The sequence below is a fragment of the Etheostoma spectabile genome, chromosome 10 (genome assembly GCF_008692095.1).
Source record: "Etheostoma spectabile isolate EspeVRDwgs_2016 chromosome 10, UIUC_Espe_1.0, whole genome shotgun sequence".
In the NCBI taxonomy this organism is placed as follows: domain Eukaryota; kingdom Metazoa; phylum Chordata; class Actinopteri; order Perciformes; family Percidae; genus Etheostoma; species Etheostoma spectabile.
In genome coordinates this window covers 18,217,288-18,237,351 of record NC_045742.1, presented here as the reverse complement: position 1 = coordinate 18,237,351, position 20,064 = coordinate 18,217,288, and the positions used below count along the sequence as shown (strand labels likewise).

Below are 20,064 nucleotides of genomic sequence, written 5' to 3'. Positions count from 1 at the left end.
AAAATTAGACATTCATTACTTTATTGAATTAAATATTGTTTTCTCTTTGGCTGGTATCTCTTCCATTCTTTCTTTCCTCCTTTCTCTCTCTTTCCCTCAGACGGAGCTGCTGAGTCGAGCAGAAGGCGCGGTGAGAGAGACTTCTGAGTATCGCTGCCTGCAGTCACAGTTTTCTGTGCTCTACAACGAGTCTCTGATCCTCAAGGCTCAATTAGATGAGACACGCGCTCGTCTCAACACTACCAGGACGGCGAGGCTTCGGCAGCTGGAGCACATGGAGGCAAGTGTGTGTGTGTGGGTGTGCGTGCGTGTGTGCGTGCGCATTAGAGGACGGATACCCAACAGGTTTGGACAGATATTTTGAAATGACGTTTGGGTCGGGCTCAGTCACATCAGCACAGTTAGGCCATTAACTTCTTAAATTTCAAAGAGCTTATTATGAGATCAGTAACTCAACTACCCAAAGCTTGGTGTCCTTGCCCGCGGCATCGTAGCAGTGAGTTCAACTTCAGCGCTGCTGGGAGGACCATCGAGCAGAGGTCCACAGAACCTCTTGTGTGAATTTTTTTGGGATTTTGTTCTATTAGCTTGGGCCATTTTTGGTAAGCCTATGTTAATTAAATTTAATTTCAATTGGCTATATGATTGGGCCTATTGTGCGCATCTGTGTTATGTGTGCTTGTTGCACCGTGTGCGCTGATGTCATCTGTTGACATTTCCAAATGCCTTCCTAAAGTTGCTTAATAAAAGAGGGCTTTCCACACAAACAAACGTATATGTGTCATTAGGAAAAGGGGGGGAAAAAATTTGATTTTAACTGTAGGGCTCGGTTACTGCTCTGTCGGACACGGTCCAGGCACGGACAGGAAAATGCACCCCGATCCACACTGTAGTGTGAATGTGTGTGAGACCTTTTCTTACTCTCATCCCCTCTGTGTGCAGAACGATGAGGTGGCTTTGCAGAGGAAGGTTCGGACAGAAGTGTTTCAGCTGGAGGACACACTGGCTCAGGTCAGGAAGGAGTACGAGATGCTGCGCATTGAATTTGAACAGACTCTCGCTGCCAACGAGCAAGCAGGTAACTAACAGAATTGGATTACATAGTGAATTGGGTGCAAAAAGTGTGCTGAAATTGCAGTAGAACTTAGATTCATCGCTGACAAACTGACTAGATTCACAGTCCTAATTTGTGTTTTATTTTTTCCCCCCTTTTACTCTTCATTTCTCTTAGGCCCCATCAACAGGGAGATGCGTCACCTGATCAGCACGCTGCAAACACACAACCAGCAGATGAAGGGAGAGGTGGTGAAATACAAGATTAGACTGAGAGAGACACAAGCCGAGCTCAACCAGGTAGGTCATGAAGAGAACTTGTGCAGTCAGTTCTTATCGGCAAAATAAATACTAATAGGTAGTATTGCATCTGATAAGATGTAATACTACCGATGAGTAAAGCACAACAGCCCTTTAGACTAAAACACATTCATCTGTTACCTCTTAAGGTCCGCGCTTCAAAGGGAAACGCCATCCTCCAATCCCAGTCGAGCACAGAGATGGACGTGAAGGATGAGATAACCTCTCCATCGACCCCAGCCATCTCTGGGGAACCTGTGGTCAAGACAGAGCCTGACAACGGTTCCTCCACACCCAGCAGCACTGGTAACTAACACCTAGTTGACCGACTATGAATGTAAATAAATGTAATAGTTCTCTCTTTTCTTTTTTACTGATTTCCCAGCATTTCTGTGATACATATGACTGTCCTGCTTGACTTTTTTTTTTTCTAAATGTTGTTTCATTATCTTTCTATAGGAGCCTCGGTGAAAACAGAGCTTGGAATAGAACCTGAGGCAACCGTTAAAGAGGAGGAGAAAGACGAGAAGAAAGAGAAGGAGGACAAGAAAGAAAAAGACAGTATAAAGAAAGAGGAGAAAGACAGAGAGCGGGAGAGAGAGAGGGAAAGGGAGAGAGAGAGGCCGACCCGGAGCAGTGGGAGCAGCAGCTCAATAAAGGAAGAGAAGGAGAAGCCGGGGAGCAGCAGCCAACCAGAGGAGTCAGCCGGGGAGCGCCTGTCCATGGTCGGAGGGTCAAAGAGGAAAGAGATGGAGCAGCTGAAGATCGTCCGAGCGGAACTCAAGTAAGTCACACGTGTGGGAGTGGGTTCTTACTTGAGATGGGGCTTAATTTTGTAACCACCAAATAAATGAGGAAAAACTGTGGGGCCTGGCGGTTAATGATATTGTTTTCCATGTATCGGCAAGTATTCAATCATGCTGAATTATTCTCTTTTGCATTGATGGTCAATAACATCTCCGTTAATACATAAACAAAAAATGCACATTAAAAGAAAATGATAGAAGCTGACATATATTGTCACATATACTGTAGGATATCATGGATGTTATGTTGCTCTCACCCACATCTAGCTAGTGCTAAGGTGAGGAAGTTTTCTGTCTGTCTCTGTTTTTTGCCACTTGACCTGAATTTTGAGTCGATTTTGGTAGACTGGATTTACACAAACTATGTTTGCCTATTGGAAGACAAAATGTGTGCCATGTGCTTTAAAAAAAAATCATGATGTACTCCATGCACCACAGTTTCAGAAGAGGATGGTTAAAACAGTGTTCATTTACGACACCTTGTGTTTTCCCCCCAATGTGTGTGTGTGTTGTTTTTTTTGTAAAGCTTTTGTTTATGTGTTACAACATCACACTCAACATTTGTCTAACCCACAAGACATGAGAATGCAATCACCAGTCATATGATTCTGTGAATCACCAACAGGGGTTCACATGGAAAAATAGACTCTTTTCCATCGCACTAGTATTCGAGTTCAGTCTTGGACTCGAGTCCAGACTAAAGACATTTTTTCTATGGTCTTGTTCTTGTCTCGATCTCTGCCACATATTTCTTTTGGTCTCAATCAGTCTTTATTATGTTTATAATATTGGAGGGAAAAGTGAAAAATTGGCCACCTGATTGCATCTGCGTGTCCTGCTAACGTTATCGCCTTTCATTTAATTGATTCACACACACACACACACACACACACACACACTGTAACAAACAAAGTTGTCCGCCAATTCTGCCATAATCAAATTGGTTATAGAAATCACCAGGAATTTCTCAGCACTGCAGGGTTTTTTTTTGTCCTGGACTCGGTCTTTACTCTACTTTTAGACTCGGTCTTGTCTTGAAAAATTTGATTTCCTTCCTCATTTTTCAAAAACAAATGTACACTAGGTATTATTGATTTCTGACCCTGGATGATGGTGATTAGATTTGTTAAAGACTCTTACCTTGACTGTGCAGGAAAGCCCAGGAGTCCCAGAGGGAGATGAAGCTGCTGCTAGACATGTACCGCTCAGCACCAAAGGAGCAGAGGGACAAAGTCCAGCTCATGGCCGCAGAGAAGAAGTCCAAGTCAGAGGTGATTTTGATATGTGGAAGACTCAAGATACGGACCCGATTCCATTCATTGCAAATTCTTACATGATTTATGGATAGTTGTGCTCCAGAGTAAGTATTAAAGGTGTTTTATTGTGGCAGGCCCATAATAACCTTTCCAATTCCAGGGAGAAGAGCTGCGGCAGAGGCTGAGGGAGCTGGAGGAGAGGGAGAGGAGGGAGGGCAAGAAAATGGCCGACGAAGAGGCTTTGAGGAAGATCCGCTCTGTAGAGGAGCAGATCGATATCCTCAACAAGAAGCTCTCTATAGCAAAACAGGTGCGTGAGCTGGTCATTGTGTTTTTATGCACAAACAAAACCTGCTTTCCCACTATAACACTGTGTCCCCACTTGCTCTGAAGGAGGAGGACGCGCTGCTGAGCGAGATGGATGTGACGGGCCAGGCCTTCGAGGACATGCAGGAACAGAACATTCGTCTGATGCAGCAGCTCAGAGAAAAAGACGATGCCAACTTCAAGCTGATGAGCGAGCGGATCAAGTCCAACCAGATCCACAAGCTGCTAAAAGAGGAGAAGGAGGAGCTCGCCGACCAACTGCTCACTCTAAAAACTCAGGTGAGCCGCCATATGGTGCAGTCTGCAAGATAAGGCTTTGTACACGCTGGTGCTGTGACATAGACGCAGTTAAAATGCAGTGAGAACCATTTGGAGTCACTTCTTACTTTCTTTTAATGCTCTACAGATTATATTCAACAACAAAAGTCCCAACCATTTTAGTTCTTCAATTAAACAGCTTTTCAATAAATTAATAAATTAGAAAAAAATCTGACGTTGAACATACTGTACAAACTACCTTTTTGTGTGTCGGCTTCTACTTGTTTGCCCAATTAGTTGTTTGACTTTTTTTGTAACCTTCCTTCACTTTAAATTTGTTTGGGATTGTGTCCATTTGTCAGGTGGAGGCCCAGCTACAGGTGGTAAGGAAGCTTGAGGAAAAGGAGCGCCTTCTACAGGGCACCATCAGCACTGCTGAGAGAGAGTTGGCACTTCGCACACAAGCTTTGGACATGAACAAGCGCAAGGTAACACATCATTCAGTAATGAAGAGCCACAGCAGCAGGGTAAAAAAAGGCTGAGCTTCTAGCAAGGAAATTAAACTATAATGGCAGTTAGATATGCACATTCAGATACTATATATACATAAAGGAACATTGTGTGAGAAGAAATACCATTCCCATTGAGGAAAAATCCCAACTTCTCTCCATTGTTCTCCAGGCTCAGGAATCTGCTTTGCAGTCGGAGGACTTGCGAACTCAGCTGGAGCAGGTTCAGCAGAGGCTCAACCTGGTCAGAGAGGAAGTTATAGAGAACAGCATCTCCAGGGAGAAGGAGTCATTTAACGCACGACGAGCACAGGTAAAAACCTCCACAAACAAACATGGACGCACACATGAACTCAAGCTAAATGTCAAATAGTGCGTGGGCTTTAAGGGCGAGACATGTAGCTCTTTGCACTGATCAGGACTAGCGCTCGTAATTTTCTTGTATTAATAGAGTGACAATAAAGGCTTTACACTCTATTCTATTGAAAGTTTACTTTATTTGTCTTAAAACTGTGATTTTTTTTTTTCTCTCCATAGCCTTGATACATGTGATGCTAGATTGACAAAATAATTATCTTAAATGCAAATTGTAGTTAACACAGGACAAATTATGACTCTTTCCTAAAATACTTTTCAAAGGACAAATTAGATGAGTGCATTGAAACCCTTTGTGTCTTTGTCGTATGTAAGCTAAATAGTTATTGCCAGTTTCCATTTTGTAGTCCTCTACTGAAATTGTGAAAATGTTCCACATCCCAAACATTTTCACTGTGAGGCTTACCCATGTTAGATTCATGTTGTGCATTTACATAATGGTGGGAAGCTCCAACATCCTAATTTCCAGGATTGCATTTATAACGTCTGTTGTCAAAACAGAGTTATTTTACTTACAGCTGGTAACTCTGACTGTGTTTCAGGAGGACATCTCCAAACTAAGGGGAAAGATCGAGAAGGCCAAGAAACCGGCTGAAAAAATCAGCAATGGAGATGATATCCTAAATGAAGAAATCAATGACTATAAGGTAAGTTTCTGTGATACAAAAAAATAGTAAAACCTGCCTGTTTTCAGATTCAGTCCATGAAGCGTCATGGACTCTATTAAGGAGTTGTTTACTCCTTTAGTACATTTCATTTTCCAGATCAGAACAATTTATTTCCAAGTCAGGTGTCTCTAAATAAACAAAACCAATATGCACCAATCTATTTTTTTCATTTGTGTGTGTGATTGTTGCATGCGTAAGAGCACCTACATTCACATTTTGTGAACTATACTCATTCACTTTCCTGCTGGGAGTTGGATCAGAAGAAGTTGCAGGGCAATAAGCAGAGATTTCAAATAGAAATAGAAATAGTCCTGACTAGGGCTGGGCAATATATCGATATAATATCAATATCGTGATATGAGACTAGATATCGTCTTCGATTTTGGGTATTCTAATACCGTGATATGACATAAGTGTTGTCTTTTCTTGATTTTAAAGGCTGCATTACAGTAAAGTGATGTCATTTTCTGAATTTACCAAACTGTTCTAGCTGTTCTACTATTTGCCTTTTCCCCACTTAGTCATTATATTCACATTACTGATGATGATTTATTTTTAAATCTAAGTGTGAAGATATTTTGTCTACACTACATATCGATATTGAGCTTGTTGGTCAAGAATATCTTGATATCTGAATTTCTCCATATCGCCCAGCCCTAGTCCCGACCATAACCCCCAGTAAAATGTTTTTTTTATACTTTGGTCTTTGTGCAGATAACGTTACATTTGGACAGAGCCAGGCTAGGTGTTTATAGCCTTTGGGCTTAGCTAAGTAACCAGTTGCTGCCTGTGACTTCATATTTACCATAACTAGAGTGGTATTAGTATTTAACCCTCCAAGAAAACAGATGAGTGGCACTCTAGAGGCTCTGTTTCTCTTGTAAGTACTCATTTTAACTGAATGAGCCAGAGTAATTTGTATCACTCCAGTTCCCCCACAAATGAGACAAACTGTCAGTGTGATCACACTTTTTTGACAGGAACACACAAGGACACTTAAAATTTAGACCATCTGTGCAAAGACTCAACACCGCACATTAAATGACCAATTTTTGCAAGTTGTAGTTTGGCTGGTCAATGTCCATTTAGATCTTTAGAGCTTAAACAGAAAGCCAACCAGATTTGGTTATAAACTTGTTAGTGGTTTGGTGTAATCATGATGGGTCCAAACACTCTAATGTGACCTGCTAAGATTTGTGGGTCAACGCTGTACTCTCCATGTCTTCAGAATCAGTCGTGGCCACATCACAGTTACAATAAGCCTTCATCAACATGTGATGCAGTTGAGCTTGAAGATATTTGTCCACTCAGTACACACCATTCAGCTCTGGACAAAAATTATTATTGTTAGTGATTATTGTTTAAACCATTCTCTTCCTCCTTCTGTCTCTCCCTCTCCCCTAGGCACGCTTAACGTGTCCGTGCTGCAACTCTCGGGTGAAGGATGCAGTACTCACAAAGTGCTTCCACGTCTTCTGCTTTGAGTGCGTCAAGACACGCTACGACACACGCCAGAGGAAGTGCCCCAAGTGCAATGCCGCCTTCGGAGCAAACGACTTCCATCGCATATACATCGGCTAAAGCTGCATTTTTACCGCAGATACTTGCAAGGAAAGGGGTCAAAAGAAAAGCGGTAGTGCAAATGGTGCTGGGAGCAAGACTCAATACTGCACTTACATGTCTCCTCTGAACATGTACCTCCCCTGCTCCTGTGTGTGTGTAAACAGGATACCATCAGTGTGATATCTCCAGATTATTCCAGTTTTGAAAGGGCCGCAGTGATGCTCTGAAAGCTTTCATTTGTTTAGTTTTTTTTATTAACAATTCAGCTTCTATCCACTACTTCACTGCATGTTCAGATACTGGTCCAGGGAGAATGTTGAGAAATTTGTGTGTGTGTGTTATTGTGTGCGTGCGTGTGTGCATTTGAGAACAGACAGGCAATTACACAAACCAGTATACAAAGAGAAAAAAACATTTCAGTGAGAAAACAAAGTTTAGTGAATGTTTGTATAATTGTGTGTGAGTGTGTGTGTCATTGATTTTTTTTTTAAACTTTTTTTTTTTTTACTTCTTGCTGTCCTTAAATCTCTCAAATCTGACTCAATGCTGTGTTATTGCTGTTCTGTTAGTTATTAAAATGGCATCTGAACTGTCCGAGTTCTACTTCCATTTCCCTATTATTTTCAAATGTATTTGATACATTTTTTAAATTCTATGAATAACCTTAGTAGTTGACTGGGAGTATTAAACCACAAATCCCAGTGTGCAAATCTCAGTTCATCCGTGTGCAGGCCTACATCCACCCCTCCTCTTCCTCTTCCTCCCCTGAGAATTCCGACGTGTTTGCAATTGCACACCGGGAGCTGTCGTCAGATAACGCTGGAAGGAAGGGAGCGTCATGCGAGGACAGCGACGAGTGCGTTTTTTTTTGTTCGTTGTAAATGTTGTGCAACGTGATCCATCTCGGCAGAGCATTTGATGCAAGCTCAGAAACAAAGGAGCTCCAAACTTGCTCAGCGCCGAAATAAGAAGCTTTAAGACTCGGTCAGCTCAACGTCACCGCGTTACTACCGTTTTCTTTTACGCGCAAAACCGCAATAAATAAAACTTTAGAAGGCATTTCTGCACTATATCTTTTATAATTACTTTGTTGCATATCTGACGATCAAATATCTCGATCGCTGCTGGATCTTAAGCCTTTAACTGTTTCTAACCAAATATAGCCGCTGTTAATGCTGGAGTGTCCTTGACGGAGCTGAGCGCTCCTAACTTGGATATTTGCATCGCTGCCAAAGTCTATAATTACATTTTCAGACAACTTTGAGTCGTTACGGTGTGTTTTTTTTTGTTTTAACCAAAACACTGGATTTAATTCGTAAATTGGACACTTGTTCAGCTGGTGTGGTCATTTAGAAGCTCCCTCTGTTAACATTTGTCTGCCTATTGTAAACTGCAACGTACGCATTAAAAAAAAAAAAAAAAGAAGAGAAAAGAAAACCCGCTCGTAACCGATGACTGCTCTCAACAGAAGCCATTTTTAAGTCTTTGAGTTACAGCCATTGAACACAAGCTGCTCAACCTGGTCTGGGCTGCAGCATTTTTAGCACATTTTTTTTTTCTCTATTGTTTTCAAATCCGTTACAATGACTTTTTGTGCGTCTGGCTCTGGGCGCGGTGGATCTGCCGTGGCTCGGGTTTTCCTCACCACCTATGTGTTAGTGCTGGCGCTTTCGGTGGGCTGGGCTGAAGCTGAGCAGGCCAAGCCGACCGGGGAGAGCCCACCGGCGGTCACTCTCCGTACTCTCATCATCGGAACCTGCCAGGAGATCCAGCGGTACGCGGAGTCAGTGGTGGGAAGCGGTGTGATCCGGTCAGTTGCTGAGGTAGGCTACAGAGCGGAGGTGCACCACTGCTTCATAGCACTACTGTTTCTTTCCACCAGGAAGTGGCTTTATACTCATGTCTAGCTTCATTTTTAATCTCCTATTTTCCTGGGTGTTTGGTCTAACTTCACTGTTTTGTCTTCTTGATCAATAACTGGAATCACTAATTTCCAACTCCGACCCTGCCATCTCTCTCCATCCATGTCCTCACCCTTCACACAATTCTTCTCCCCATGCCCCTCAACTTGTTAATCTCTCCCCTGATCCCCTCATCTTCTCTGCCCTCTTTTCACGTCTTCTTATATCCATGCATCCCCCTCACCCATATACACACACACACAAACACACACACACACACACATACTTTTCTTGCTCCCATGCTTCCATCTGGCTGTGGCTCCCTTTTCCCCAGAGTGCAGTGTTGTTTCTTGAGTCATTGCTTGGTCAGGAGAACATCTATACAGTGGCCATGGTAAGAAACCTCCTGGGTGTCTCCGTCTAGCCTGCCCTGACATGATCCTTTAAACGGAGTCTCCTCATGTGGCTCGGTTTGGCTCATTTCACCCTATAGTTAGTGCAGAAAGTAGGAGCATGACTGTAGTGAAACTGTGTCTTCATGTGCGTTTTTGTACAGTGGTGCTTGCATGAGAGGCCACAATATAGTCCTTGTGAGAGTGTAGTGCTGGCAAGCTGATAAGTAGGCTGATTACTCATTTGGTAGCTCTGAATGCAAAATACAGGGTGTGTACATTATCCTTGGATGAGATAAAAATGTCCCTGAACGGAAATAGAACCTTTTTCCATGTGAATTTGGTTTCATTTGATTCTGTTTCAAGTGAGAAAACCCAGTTTAAATGGAATAAATCATCTAATTTAGTGATGGCAAAAGTTAGACAAAATATCTGCACTCCAGACCGACAGCTCCCAATTACGTAACAGAGCAACATAAACGTTTTTGTCAGATATTGCCTAATAACATTGCTCTGTTAAAAATATTGGGAGCTGCCAGTACAGTGTACAGATCTTTTGTATAACTTTTGCCTTCAGTTTTTTTTTTTGAGCCACCTTTTAGTACGTCTTTGTTCATGCTCTGCACTGTCTTCAAATGTTAATAAAAAAAAGAAGTATAGCATTGTTTGTTTGAAAGCAAACAGACATAGAATGACAGATGCTTGACTCTGGCTCTGACATACTGAACAGTCCTCATGTATGTGCCAGTGTGTAGCGCAACAGGTGCAGATAAGATACTTGTCCAATGTACTGGTCTACTCTTGTAGCCTTGTGTGTGTGCTTGTGTGAAATCTTAGGGGGTGGTGAGTAGAACTGTACAGGAATAGAGTGGGTCACCTTCCAGCTGTCACTCACATGCCACGTTTGTCCAAGTCAACAATACAGCACTTCTTCTATCTTAGGGTGCAGCTCAACAGGACATACACTACCGGTCAAAAGTTTGGGATCACTTAGAAGTTTCCATTGCACTCCATTATAGACAGAATACCTATATAAACATTGTTTATTTAACCAAGGCAGCAGTTTTCAGATTACATTATGTTCTTACATAATTGCAAAAGGCTCCTTAGTTTTTTTTAAATAATGATATCAGATGAATGGTTGCTGATAATGGGCAATGTAGATATTGCATTAAAGATCAGGCTCCCACTCAGATCAGCTGGTATTCTGTCTATAATGAAGTGGTATGGAAATTTGTAAGTGACTCCAAACTTTTGACCGGTAGTGTACAGTCTATAAGAGTTCTCAATTAATTTGGAAACCACAATCACAATTATTTTGGTCAATAGTAAAATCACGATTTATAACGATTATTTATTGACTTTTGGAAATATGTCTCATTTATTGCACTACAACAGTGAAACACTTAAACAAAACAGTGAAAACACCTTAAATTGTGAAATTTTCCTTTATACTTTTTCCTGTTTGAAATTTTTCCCATTTACACCAAAAGCCAAAATAAGAGTTCACTTGCCAAACGTAATGTGCAAAATAATTACTTTTTCGTGATTACATTGTTTTGTGATCATTAGGAAACTAAATCACAATCCAAATTAGATTTATTGCACAGCCCTACTATTATTGTAATGATCATGTTTGTATAAAATTATATATTTTATATCTGCTGCTGTGAATATCAGTCTTGCCGGTACATATACCAAAAAAATTAAATAAACTGTATCTGCCTGTGCATTGGAACCTTGAGAATACATCTAGGTAGGCAGTGTTTCTGTAAAATGAGCTCTCTTCTCTGCATGACTATTAATATGATCAGAATGCTGCCTTTCTTAATTGTTATCTTGAATAATAACAACAAAGTAAGACTTATCTCCACCCTCCCTCCACACCACCACAGTTTTTTGAGATGGTGATCCGATTCCTCGCTGAAGGGGCTGCAAGCGGCCTTAACGTCATCGCTGTTTATGTCACCGAGATCCTCAGGGTCACAGGATTTGATGGTGAGTTGAATCTCTCTCTCGTGTGTGTGTGTGGTGTGTGGTGTGTGTGTGTGTGTGTGTGTGGTTGTGTGTGTTGTGTGTGGTGTGTGTGGTGTTGTGTGTGTGTGGTGTGTGTGTGTGGTGTGTGTGTGGTTGTGTGGGTGGTGTGTGTGTTGTGTGTGTGTGGTGTGTGTGTGTGTGTTGTGTGGGTGTGTGTGTGGTGTGTGTGTGTGTGGTGTGTGTGTGTGGTGTGTGTGTGTGTGTGTGTGGTTTGTGTGTGGTGTGTGGTGTTTCCTCCCTGTATTTGTAGCTTGTCTGCAAATTGTCAGCAGGAGTAAGAGCGGTTCTACGAAATGAAAGTTTTGAGTGAAAATATGCAGGCTGGCCTTTCCCTCAGGCAATGTGTCTGCCACTCCTTTTTTTTTTATGAGTGAATGTTTACTACTGTTTCATCCGGAGTAACAGACAGGTATTTTCAAGCCTTATTCCTGATGAAAATATGCCTAAACTGGATTTTCTCCCTCCACAGTTACACTGACGTTGCCCCGCTTTACTCCGGAGGGTGTGGCCGCCATTGCCCAGTGGGGTCTGGTGGCCCTGATTGGCTACTGGGTGTTAACAATCGTTCTCCGTCTGCTGATTGGCGTGCTGAGGCAGGTGTTCTGGGTGGTGAAAACCGTCTTGGCGCTCTGGCTTTTTGGATTGATCGTGACTGACAAGCATGCCAGTGCAGACATCACGGCGGTTCGACTGGGCGGCTTGGTGCTGGGATGTGTCCTGCTGACTCTGCTCACTTGTCCCTCTGAAAAGACTTGCGAGGTGGAGCACCGGCTGAGCTGCCTGGAGGGCCGGGTGAAGGTAGTAGAGAAGAAGAAGGGAATAGTGAGCGGAGAGGTTGCAGGGAAAGGAGTTAAGATGGACAAAGGTGATGGTAATGTTGGTTAAGAAAACAGAAACCTTGATGGTTGGTATGTGTGTCAAACTATTACAGGAAATAAAGTAATCTCTGGGATTTTTAATCAGAAATGTTGTCTTTGTTTGAGAAAAAAAACAAAATAATCAAACCACATGGGCTATTCTGTAAATAACAGCAATCATAAAGGCAGTAAAAGGCTAGTGTGCGCAGAGGATCAGATAATTCCACAAGTCAGATCGTAAATTGTACTCTTACTATATTGTCTTCTCCACAGTTTCACAATTGCATACAAATAAAAATCAAGGCAACATTTGACATTTTGTTTTACTTAAAACAAGACAGCCATGATAATATCAGCATGCAAATATCTTCACAATAACGATGTCAACATGGTGATGCTAAGCAGGTAATGTTAACCCTGTTTACATTTGGTGTGTAGGCATGCTAATATTTTCTAATTAGCACTAAATAGAAAGTACAGCTGAGGCTGATGGGAATGTTTTGAAGTTGAAGTTTTGCAGGTATTTAGTCATAAACAAAAGCATTGGACACATTTGTACACAATGGTGGCTTTAGATAAAATATCAGGGGGGGGGATTAATAAGATGAATTTTCTGGGCACCATTTAGTTGTACCAAATCATGGCAATCCAATAGTTGTTGGGATTATTTCATCTGGACCTGAATTGTTGACTTATCAACAGATCTGTAGGTGGAAAGTATTTTAGATCCTTCCCTTTAGATTAGATCAATCAGCCAATCTCATTATTGATGTCTCAGTTTTAACTTGCCACCTTAGCATCTTCAATCCAGACTGACCTGTGACCTGTTTACAGCCCCTTTGGTCGCCAGTTCCTGGTTGGTTCCCTGCTGCTCAGTCAGCTGGAAGCTTTTTTTTTGATCCTCTGGGTTCACACCCCCGATCTTGTGGAACAACCTGACCTCAGTGCCAGAATTATTATTCCTGCTCCATCACCCTGAAGCAGTAAAACTCACTTCTCAAACTCCCCCTCCTACACCACTGCTGTGGTGGAATGCTAAGTGGGCCAGATATGAATCCACAGTGAAACCAACTCCATGCATCATCAAAAAGCCAAAAATGGAGAGTGATGATAACCTGATTGTAGACCTAAATGCATTTACAACATTATTTGATGATAATTGTATTGTAAAAAATAAAATACCAATTTGAGAGGACCGCACAAAAAATAAAATTTTTACGATAATTCATATTTTACATGTTACAATACTGATAAAATCACAGAAAAACAATTATGACTCTGTTAGTCTCCGCTATACAGAGCTTTAAAGTGTCCTTCAGTTGGTTAGTTTGGTGTTTTGGCCTCCAACTTGTTGTAGGTTGTTAAAAAGGAACTTGGTTTACTCTCCCTGCTGCAGCACACAGCTGTTTTCAGTGAAAGGCTGTACCTCAAAAGAATCAGATATGTCCCTTAGGAGTTGGTGGAGATACAAAGAGAGCTAAAGGAGAGCAAATATTGGATGTCCACTCACCAGGTATTCAGAAACATTACTCCAAATAAATGCTTATGTTGCTCCAGCTTGGTTGAATGTGTAAATTAACAACTGTTTGCTATTGTGTTTGTCATAACAACTTAAAGGGTTACTATCGTTGGTTTTCAACCTGGACCCTATTTTCTTATGTTCTTGTGTCTAAGTGACTGATGGGAACAACAGCCTTTGACATTGGTCCAGCATTCTGTGAGATCGCTGCAGTGGCAACATAAGCTACAATGAAAGTTAATGAGGCAATTGTCCAGCTTGTATTTACCTTCACAAAAGTGTTTGTTAGTTCCACTGACAGGCTCGGATTAATTTTCTAAGTGTATGACAACATCATGGAAAGGATCCCTTCAGAGATAGACATTTAAAACTGCTTTGAGACCTTTCTGCTTAACCAGAAACAGCTCTGAAGTTGATAATACTAATCCCACAGACTCCATTTAAAAAAGCAATACTTTTTTGGGCCAGGTTAGCTCAGTTGGTAGAGAAGGTGCACACATAGAGGTGAACTCCTTGACACAGCGGCCACGGGCTCGACTCCGACCTGCAGCCCTTTGCTGCATGTCCTTCTCCCTCTCTCTCCCCTTTCATGTCAACGTCTGTCCTGTTGAAACAAATGCCTGAAATGCCCCAAAACTAATCTTTAAAAAAAAAAAAAAGGGTTGTGATGGTTGGAAAAGTGGATAGACAACCCAAAACGACTATTCATAGTTTTATTATGCTTCTGTCGACTTTAAATTAAGTGGATTTTACGATGCTTAAATTACTGTTTATATACTCTGAGTGTGGTGGGTTTAGCAAACGTAATTTCGCAGATGTTTTTATGTTAAAAAAAGGATCTTACTCTTTAACAGAAAGGTCGACCTTCTTAGAAATCCTTTCCATAATGTTGTCAGACACTTAGAATATTAATCTTGGTCTGTCAGTGGTAAAACGAGCACTTTTGTGAAGGCAAGTTGAAAAAAACGGTAGTTACTCTTTAAAAGGTGATGATAATGTGTCAATATGTGTTCCAAAATAGTTTTCACTGCCTCCAAGTGGTTAAAAAACAAACTATTAATTTCTCAATTTGACCTGGCTTAGCCTGGTTCTGTTTGAGAAAAACACATTTTTTATCTTCATCTTAACTTCCAAAAGAAACCGTAAAACATACTATATTCAACTCCTGATACGTTCACATAAAAAATTATGCAGCTGGGAAAAAGTACAAAACATACATTTAATGCCTTTTATTACATTGCTTCAAAGTCTTCCCTATGAGTTCGTGAGAAGGTTATTCTAGTTTTCTTTTCTCAAAATTAGGGTTACAGGTTTTAGAATACAATTTGTTTTTATTCATAAAGATAGTTTTAATGCATGTTGCAGCATATGCATTAATCCACTCAGTCCTAAGTACACAAGAACGAACAAGGATGTGGCAAACCTTTTCAAGATCTGAGAGTAACAAATGTGTCTATAGAAGAATTGGCTATTGTCTCGTACAACAAACAGATTTATGGTTCTGTAGTTTTTTGTGGCACACAAAAGGCTCTGTCGTACTCTGACTTCTGCTCAGTGGAGTTTCTTCTGTGACCCGGTTGGTGTAATTGGAAGGAATTAATATGCCTGGATGAACTTTTGGGTCTGTGGAGACATGTTGAGTTGGGTGGGTGTTGTTAGTGTCACAGAACTATAATCAACTAAGGTGTATGTGAAGACATCAAGACAGTGGAAAAAAAATGCAAACCATATAGTTGGTTGTTATTATGTTTAATGCACCCTACACAAAGCCTAAATACACATTGATACAAACACAAGATGCTCACTTGTTAAGACATACTTACTTCTTTAAAAAAAGTTCATGTTAAAACATGAACAAAACAAAACCATTTACTCATATGTATACATTTAAACAATTATAAACTGTGACAAGCATTTCAACATGTTCAAAAATACATGCAATAATAACCAACTGACAATAATTTAATAGTTAATTATTAAAGATCCAAATATGGCTCTACACTTCTGTTTAGTGTACATGTGAGTGACTGTGTAAAAGTGATAAATGTATTGATTTTTATATGGAAAGCTTCCGCCCATTTAGATATGTGACTCACAAGAGCAAATTAAATACAGTAGAAATATCAATATGATCTACAACTCATTTGAAGTTAATTCTAATTCAAAATCTACTTTTAACTGTATAATGCAACTGTAGCATTGACCATAAGAACTTTCTAAATGCACTAGAGCGGCATGTTGAAATGCTTTAAATACGGAGAGTTTTGCAGAAATAAGGCTACTTCCTGTTTGTGTCTTCCCTGAAAATGTTCCCAGTCAATCTGCTCAGCAAGAAATTATGTATCCCTGACAGAACTGCAGGAAGGAAGCAGCTATTCACTCAGTGAAGTGACCAGAGCTCCTCCCTTATTCAAGAAGAATAGCAAGTCAGACGGTGGAGAGTAAAGACCAGGTTATATAGATTCTAACATCGATATCTAAGTCATTGGAGAGGGTAGTGTATGATAAGCTTGAAGAATATTTAGTTCTGCATGAGCTGTATGATATTCAGTCTGGCTTTGCCGCAGTCCACTACACAGACACCGGCCTCACTTACCTTTGTGATGGTAATTTCACCGTGTATGTTACTGGGGTATATGGCTGTAAACTTGGGTCAAGTCATACCTTACAGGGAGAAACCAGGTCCGCGATGTTAGAGGGACCCTGTCAGAATCACCTCATATCTGGGGTTGAGGTCCTGGGCGTTCTATTGTGTTTGTGTTTTTGTTACAGTTTATTAACTATGAATGTGTGTTCCTTTGTAGGATGTTCTTGATTATTGTTGCTAATTGTTTTTAGGATTTCTGTGTATGTTATGTGTTTGTTTGTTTATGTGTTTTTTTTGTCTATGGTATCAGGGAATATGTTGTAATTTACCTTCTATATCCATAAATAAACTCAATAAATCCATAAGTATGATTAGAAACTCATGAGCTAAATAAGACTAATGAGGTAGGAAATGATTGCAAATAAGGTATTTGATGCATGCCCTTTTAATTTAGACAACATTGTTTTCATTTAAAGAGTTCCTTTTCACCTATGGTTTGAACTTGTGAGCCTTAGGTACAAAGTCTCAAATAACTGCTGAAAAATATGGTCTTAGCTCTTTCCTTCAAACACTTTGGGTTTTACTTTTATTAGTTTCTTGCCGACTTCTGCATGGTAAAAATGTAGCTACACCCAGCAGCTGATCAGCTTAGCTTAGCATAAACACTGGGAACGGGGAAACCACTAGCTTGGCTCTGCACATTGAACGGCCGGATATGGTAACACGCAAAGAAACAATGCAACAGCAAAGGCAGGTGTTGTGTATTTTGGGCTACTTTAAGGTCCGTAGTGAGATACAGTGAGATACACCTGATGGATTTTTGGTAGTCTAAATACGTAACGTTCCACTTAAAGGATTGCTTCAGTGGTTCCGGAAATTCCGCGTGTCCTACTTTTGGGCTTGATTTTGGAAACGCTCAGAATTAGCAAGCTACATTCTGAAAATGGCACATTTTGAAGAAAAGGCCTGCTTGATTCTTTCATAATTGATTGTAAAGATTTACAAAGAATATGTTTATGGCATTTAAGGATGCAAGCATGTTTGCCCACTGGCTATGGAAAAAGTTTTATTTTACAAGCACGGCCTACTGTCTGCAGTGAGCTAGCGAGGACAACATTAGACACAGATAAATGGCGTGAAAATGCCATGGTTTTGGTTGTGTCCCCCTTGGTTGCAATAATGGAGGACCAGTGGGGTAGCTGCTGATTACGCCAGGCTGCTGTGAGCTCTTCCAGAGCTAAAGTATAGGCAGGCCTCAACTAGGGCTGGGCAATATGGAGAAAATCAGATATCATGATATTCTTCACCAAATACCTCAATATCGATATTGTGGCGATATTGTATTGTTGACAACTGATGTTTTGACAAAATATCTTCCCACTTAGATTTAAGATAAATCATCATCAGTAATGTGAATATAATGAGTAAGTGGGGAAAAGGCAAATAATAAAACAGCTAGGACAGTCTGGTAAGTTTAGAAAAAGACATAACTTTACTGTATTACAGCCTTTAAAAGCAGGAAAAGACAACACTTACACTACCGGTCAAAAGTTTGGGGTCACTCACAAATTTCCATTGCACTCCATTGTAGACAGAATACCAACTGAGATCAGTTGCCATTGTTTTTAGATTAGATTAGATTAGATTATACTTTATTCATCCCACGACGGGGAAATTCTGTCGTTACAGTAGCAGCATGCAGCACCAGCAAAAACAAAAAACAACAAACAAAAACAACAATCACACAAACAAGTAAAGCACAAAAGAATACAACAAGGCAAGATACAGCAAGAAATACAGGCAAGAATAGACAATGAAATATGGTAGACTGAGTAAAATGCCGTCAACCAAAAGGAATTTTAAAGTGCGGTTGCCATGACAAGAGAAACAATTGCAGTGTAAGTGACGTTAAAAATTAAGTTGAATGTGTAATTAGAGCAAAGAAGCAAGAGTTCGGTTGCATAATTTAATTATATACCTAGACCATAATATTGAAAAGTAATACTTGTAATAAATAATATAATACCAATATTAAAGATAACAGAATGTGTGATGTAGATGGGAGAAAACAGGACAGAACTACAACACTATCAAGTAGTGCAGGCGTTGTAGAGTCTGACAGCGCGGGATGAAGACCTGCGGTACCTCTCCTTCTTCAACCGTGGTGTATCAGTCTGCTTTTTTAACCAGGCAGCAGTTTTCAGATTACATTATGTGCTGACATAATTGCAAAAGAGTTTGCCAATGTTTTTCTAGTGAGTTTTTTAAAATGATATCAGATTAGTAAACAGAATGTGCCTTTGGAACATTGGGTGAATGGTTGCTGATAATGGGCAATGTAGATATTGCATTAAAGATCAGCCCCCCACTCAGATCAGCTGGTATTCTGTCTATAATGGAGAGGAATACAAATTTGTATGTGAACCCAAACTGTTGACCGGTAGTGTATGTCATATCACGACAATACCTAGTCTCATATCATAATATTGATAGAATATCTATATATTTCCCAGCCCTAGCTTCAACTCTAGGACACCGACAGCAAAATTATGTTTATCTTTTTTTGAGTCAAATTATCATCAAACTCTCGACATGCCTCATTTATTATGTTATGCAGCAGGGTTTCTTTTGTCGAGAATTCGCCATTTAAATGTCAGAGCTCGCCTCCCAACAACACATGTTCCACCAAAACAAGTTCCTTCCCAAGGCTGTTTTGCAAAGGCACCTTTTCTGCATCCAGGTGTTAGCAGCGGCCAAGAGGATTGTGATTGGTTTGAAGAAATGCCAATACAACGTGGTAAACTGGGTTATCATTACATCTAGTAACATGAAACAGTGAAGAATATACTGTATATAGAATATAACTGCTACTAAAAAATACCAAATTGGTTTATAATTAGCCTCAGAATAAACTTTCAGCCCTTCTACAGTGGGATAACTGTGGATTTGCAGAATAAAGCAAAACATAACATATTATTAGTGGAATGAAGAATAGAGAGCATAAACAGAGCTGGAGTTCTCTCTCAGTGTAATGCAACACACACTAACTGGCGGGTTGGCCAGAGCGTAAGAAGGCTGAGCGGGGTATGGTGACCCAGAGGGCTGACTGAGTTGGTCTGGCCTCGGTTCAACAGGCTCATTGTGATAATGAGCTTTAAAATAAACAGAAACACAATGGGTAACATTACAGGCCTCAACAGTCCCAACCACAGCCAGTTCCGGAAGTAAAAATACAATACAACTTCTCCATTGACAGTTGGAGTACAAGCCATAAAATTGTAACCGTTGATGATAGACTTAAAACAAGCCACGACATGACTAAGCGATTGTATATGCTCGTACAGATGCCAAAAGTTCATGGGGCACCAACATTGTTTTGTGATAAATGTCTTTTATTCACAATGACTTGGATAAGTACTTCATTACCCACAATCCTGAACGATCCAACAATCCCACAGTGATGCCTCTGATTGGTGGAACTCATGTAATTGTTTGGTTAAACCCTAAACCCCGTCTGTTATAGTACATACATACATACATACATTCACTACGTAAAAAGGCTGTAACCTGACCACAGTGGAGACAGGAGAGCAGAGCAGAACTTCTGAGTGCAATCCCAGTCCCACAGAAATTGAATCGTTTAAAAAAAAACAAAA

General features: G+C 40.5%; 2 protein-coding genes across 4 annotated transcripts in view; both read left to right on the top strand.

Annotated features, from left to right (window-relative positions):
• Positions 1-7,709, top strand: part of rnf20 (ring finger protein 20, E3 ubiquitin protein ligase) — an 11,549-nt gene extending 3,840 nt beyond the window's left edge. The window contains exons 11-22 of one of the 2 annotated variants that reach the window (XM_032528106.1): positions 101-280; positions 943-1,078; positions 1,232-1,353; positions 1,542-1,659; positions 1,813-2,137; positions 3,313-3,430; positions 3,576-3,725; positions 3,809-4,021; positions 4,363-4,488; positions 4,682-4,822; positions 5,427-5,531; positions 6,957-7,709. In XM_032528106.1, coding sequence (XP_032383997.1) covers positions 101-280; positions 943-1,078; positions 1,232-1,353; positions 1,542-1,659; positions 1,813-2,137; positions 3,313-3,430; positions 3,576-3,725; positions 3,809-4,021; positions 4,363-4,488; positions 4,682-4,822; positions 5,427-5,531; positions 6,957-7,133 — 1,911 coding nt within the window. In that variant the 3' untranslated portion in view covers positions 7,134-7,709. Of the gene's footprint in view, positions 1-100; positions 281-942; positions 1,079-1,231; positions 1,354-1,502; positions 1,660-1,812; positions 2,138-3,312; positions 3,431-3,575; positions 3,726-3,808; positions 4,022-4,362; positions 4,489-4,681; positions 4,823-5,426; positions 5,532-6,956 lie in introns of both variants that reach the window. The other variant, XM_032528105.1, reaches the window with a different exon arrangement.
• Positions 7,710-7,872: 163 nt separating this feature from the next.
• si:dkey-74k8.3 (transmembrane protein 109) lies at positions 7,873-12,616 on the top strand. 2 transcript variants are annotated; one of them, XM_032528109.1, is made up of 4 exons: positions 7,873-8,938; positions 9,351-9,410; positions 11,304-11,406; positions 11,915-12,616. In XM_032528109.1, the coding sequence occupies exons 1-4, from the start codon at positions 8,699-8,701 to the stop codon at positions 12,328-12,330; spliced, it is 819 nt and encodes a 272-aa protein (XP_032384000.1). In that variant the 5' UTR covers positions 7,873-8,698; the 3' UTR covers positions 12,331-12,616. The 2 variants fall into 2 exon arrangements, with proteins under 2 accessions (XP_032384000.1, XP_032384002.1); XM_032528111.1 differs by lacking the exon at positions 9,351-9,410 and having other exon boundaries at positions 7,876-8,938.
• The last annotated feature ends 7,448 nt before the right edge of the window (positions 12,617-20,064 follow it).

Excerpts from the sequence above, each read along its gene's own strand:
- si:dkey-74k8.3 (XM_032528109.1), top strand. The coding sequence starts at position 8,699 with ATGACTTTTTGTGCGTCTGGCTCTGGGCGCGGTGGATCTGCCGTGGCT. Across the intron at positions 8,939-9,350 it reads TGATCCGGTCAGTTGCTGAG|AGTGCAGTGTTGTTTCTTGA; the intron begins GTAGGCTACAGA and ends CCTTTTCCCCAG. Across the intron at positions 11,407-11,914 it reads CAGGGTCACAGGATTTGATG|TTACACTGACGTTGCCCCGC; the intron begins GTGAGTTGAATC and ends CTCCCTCCACAG.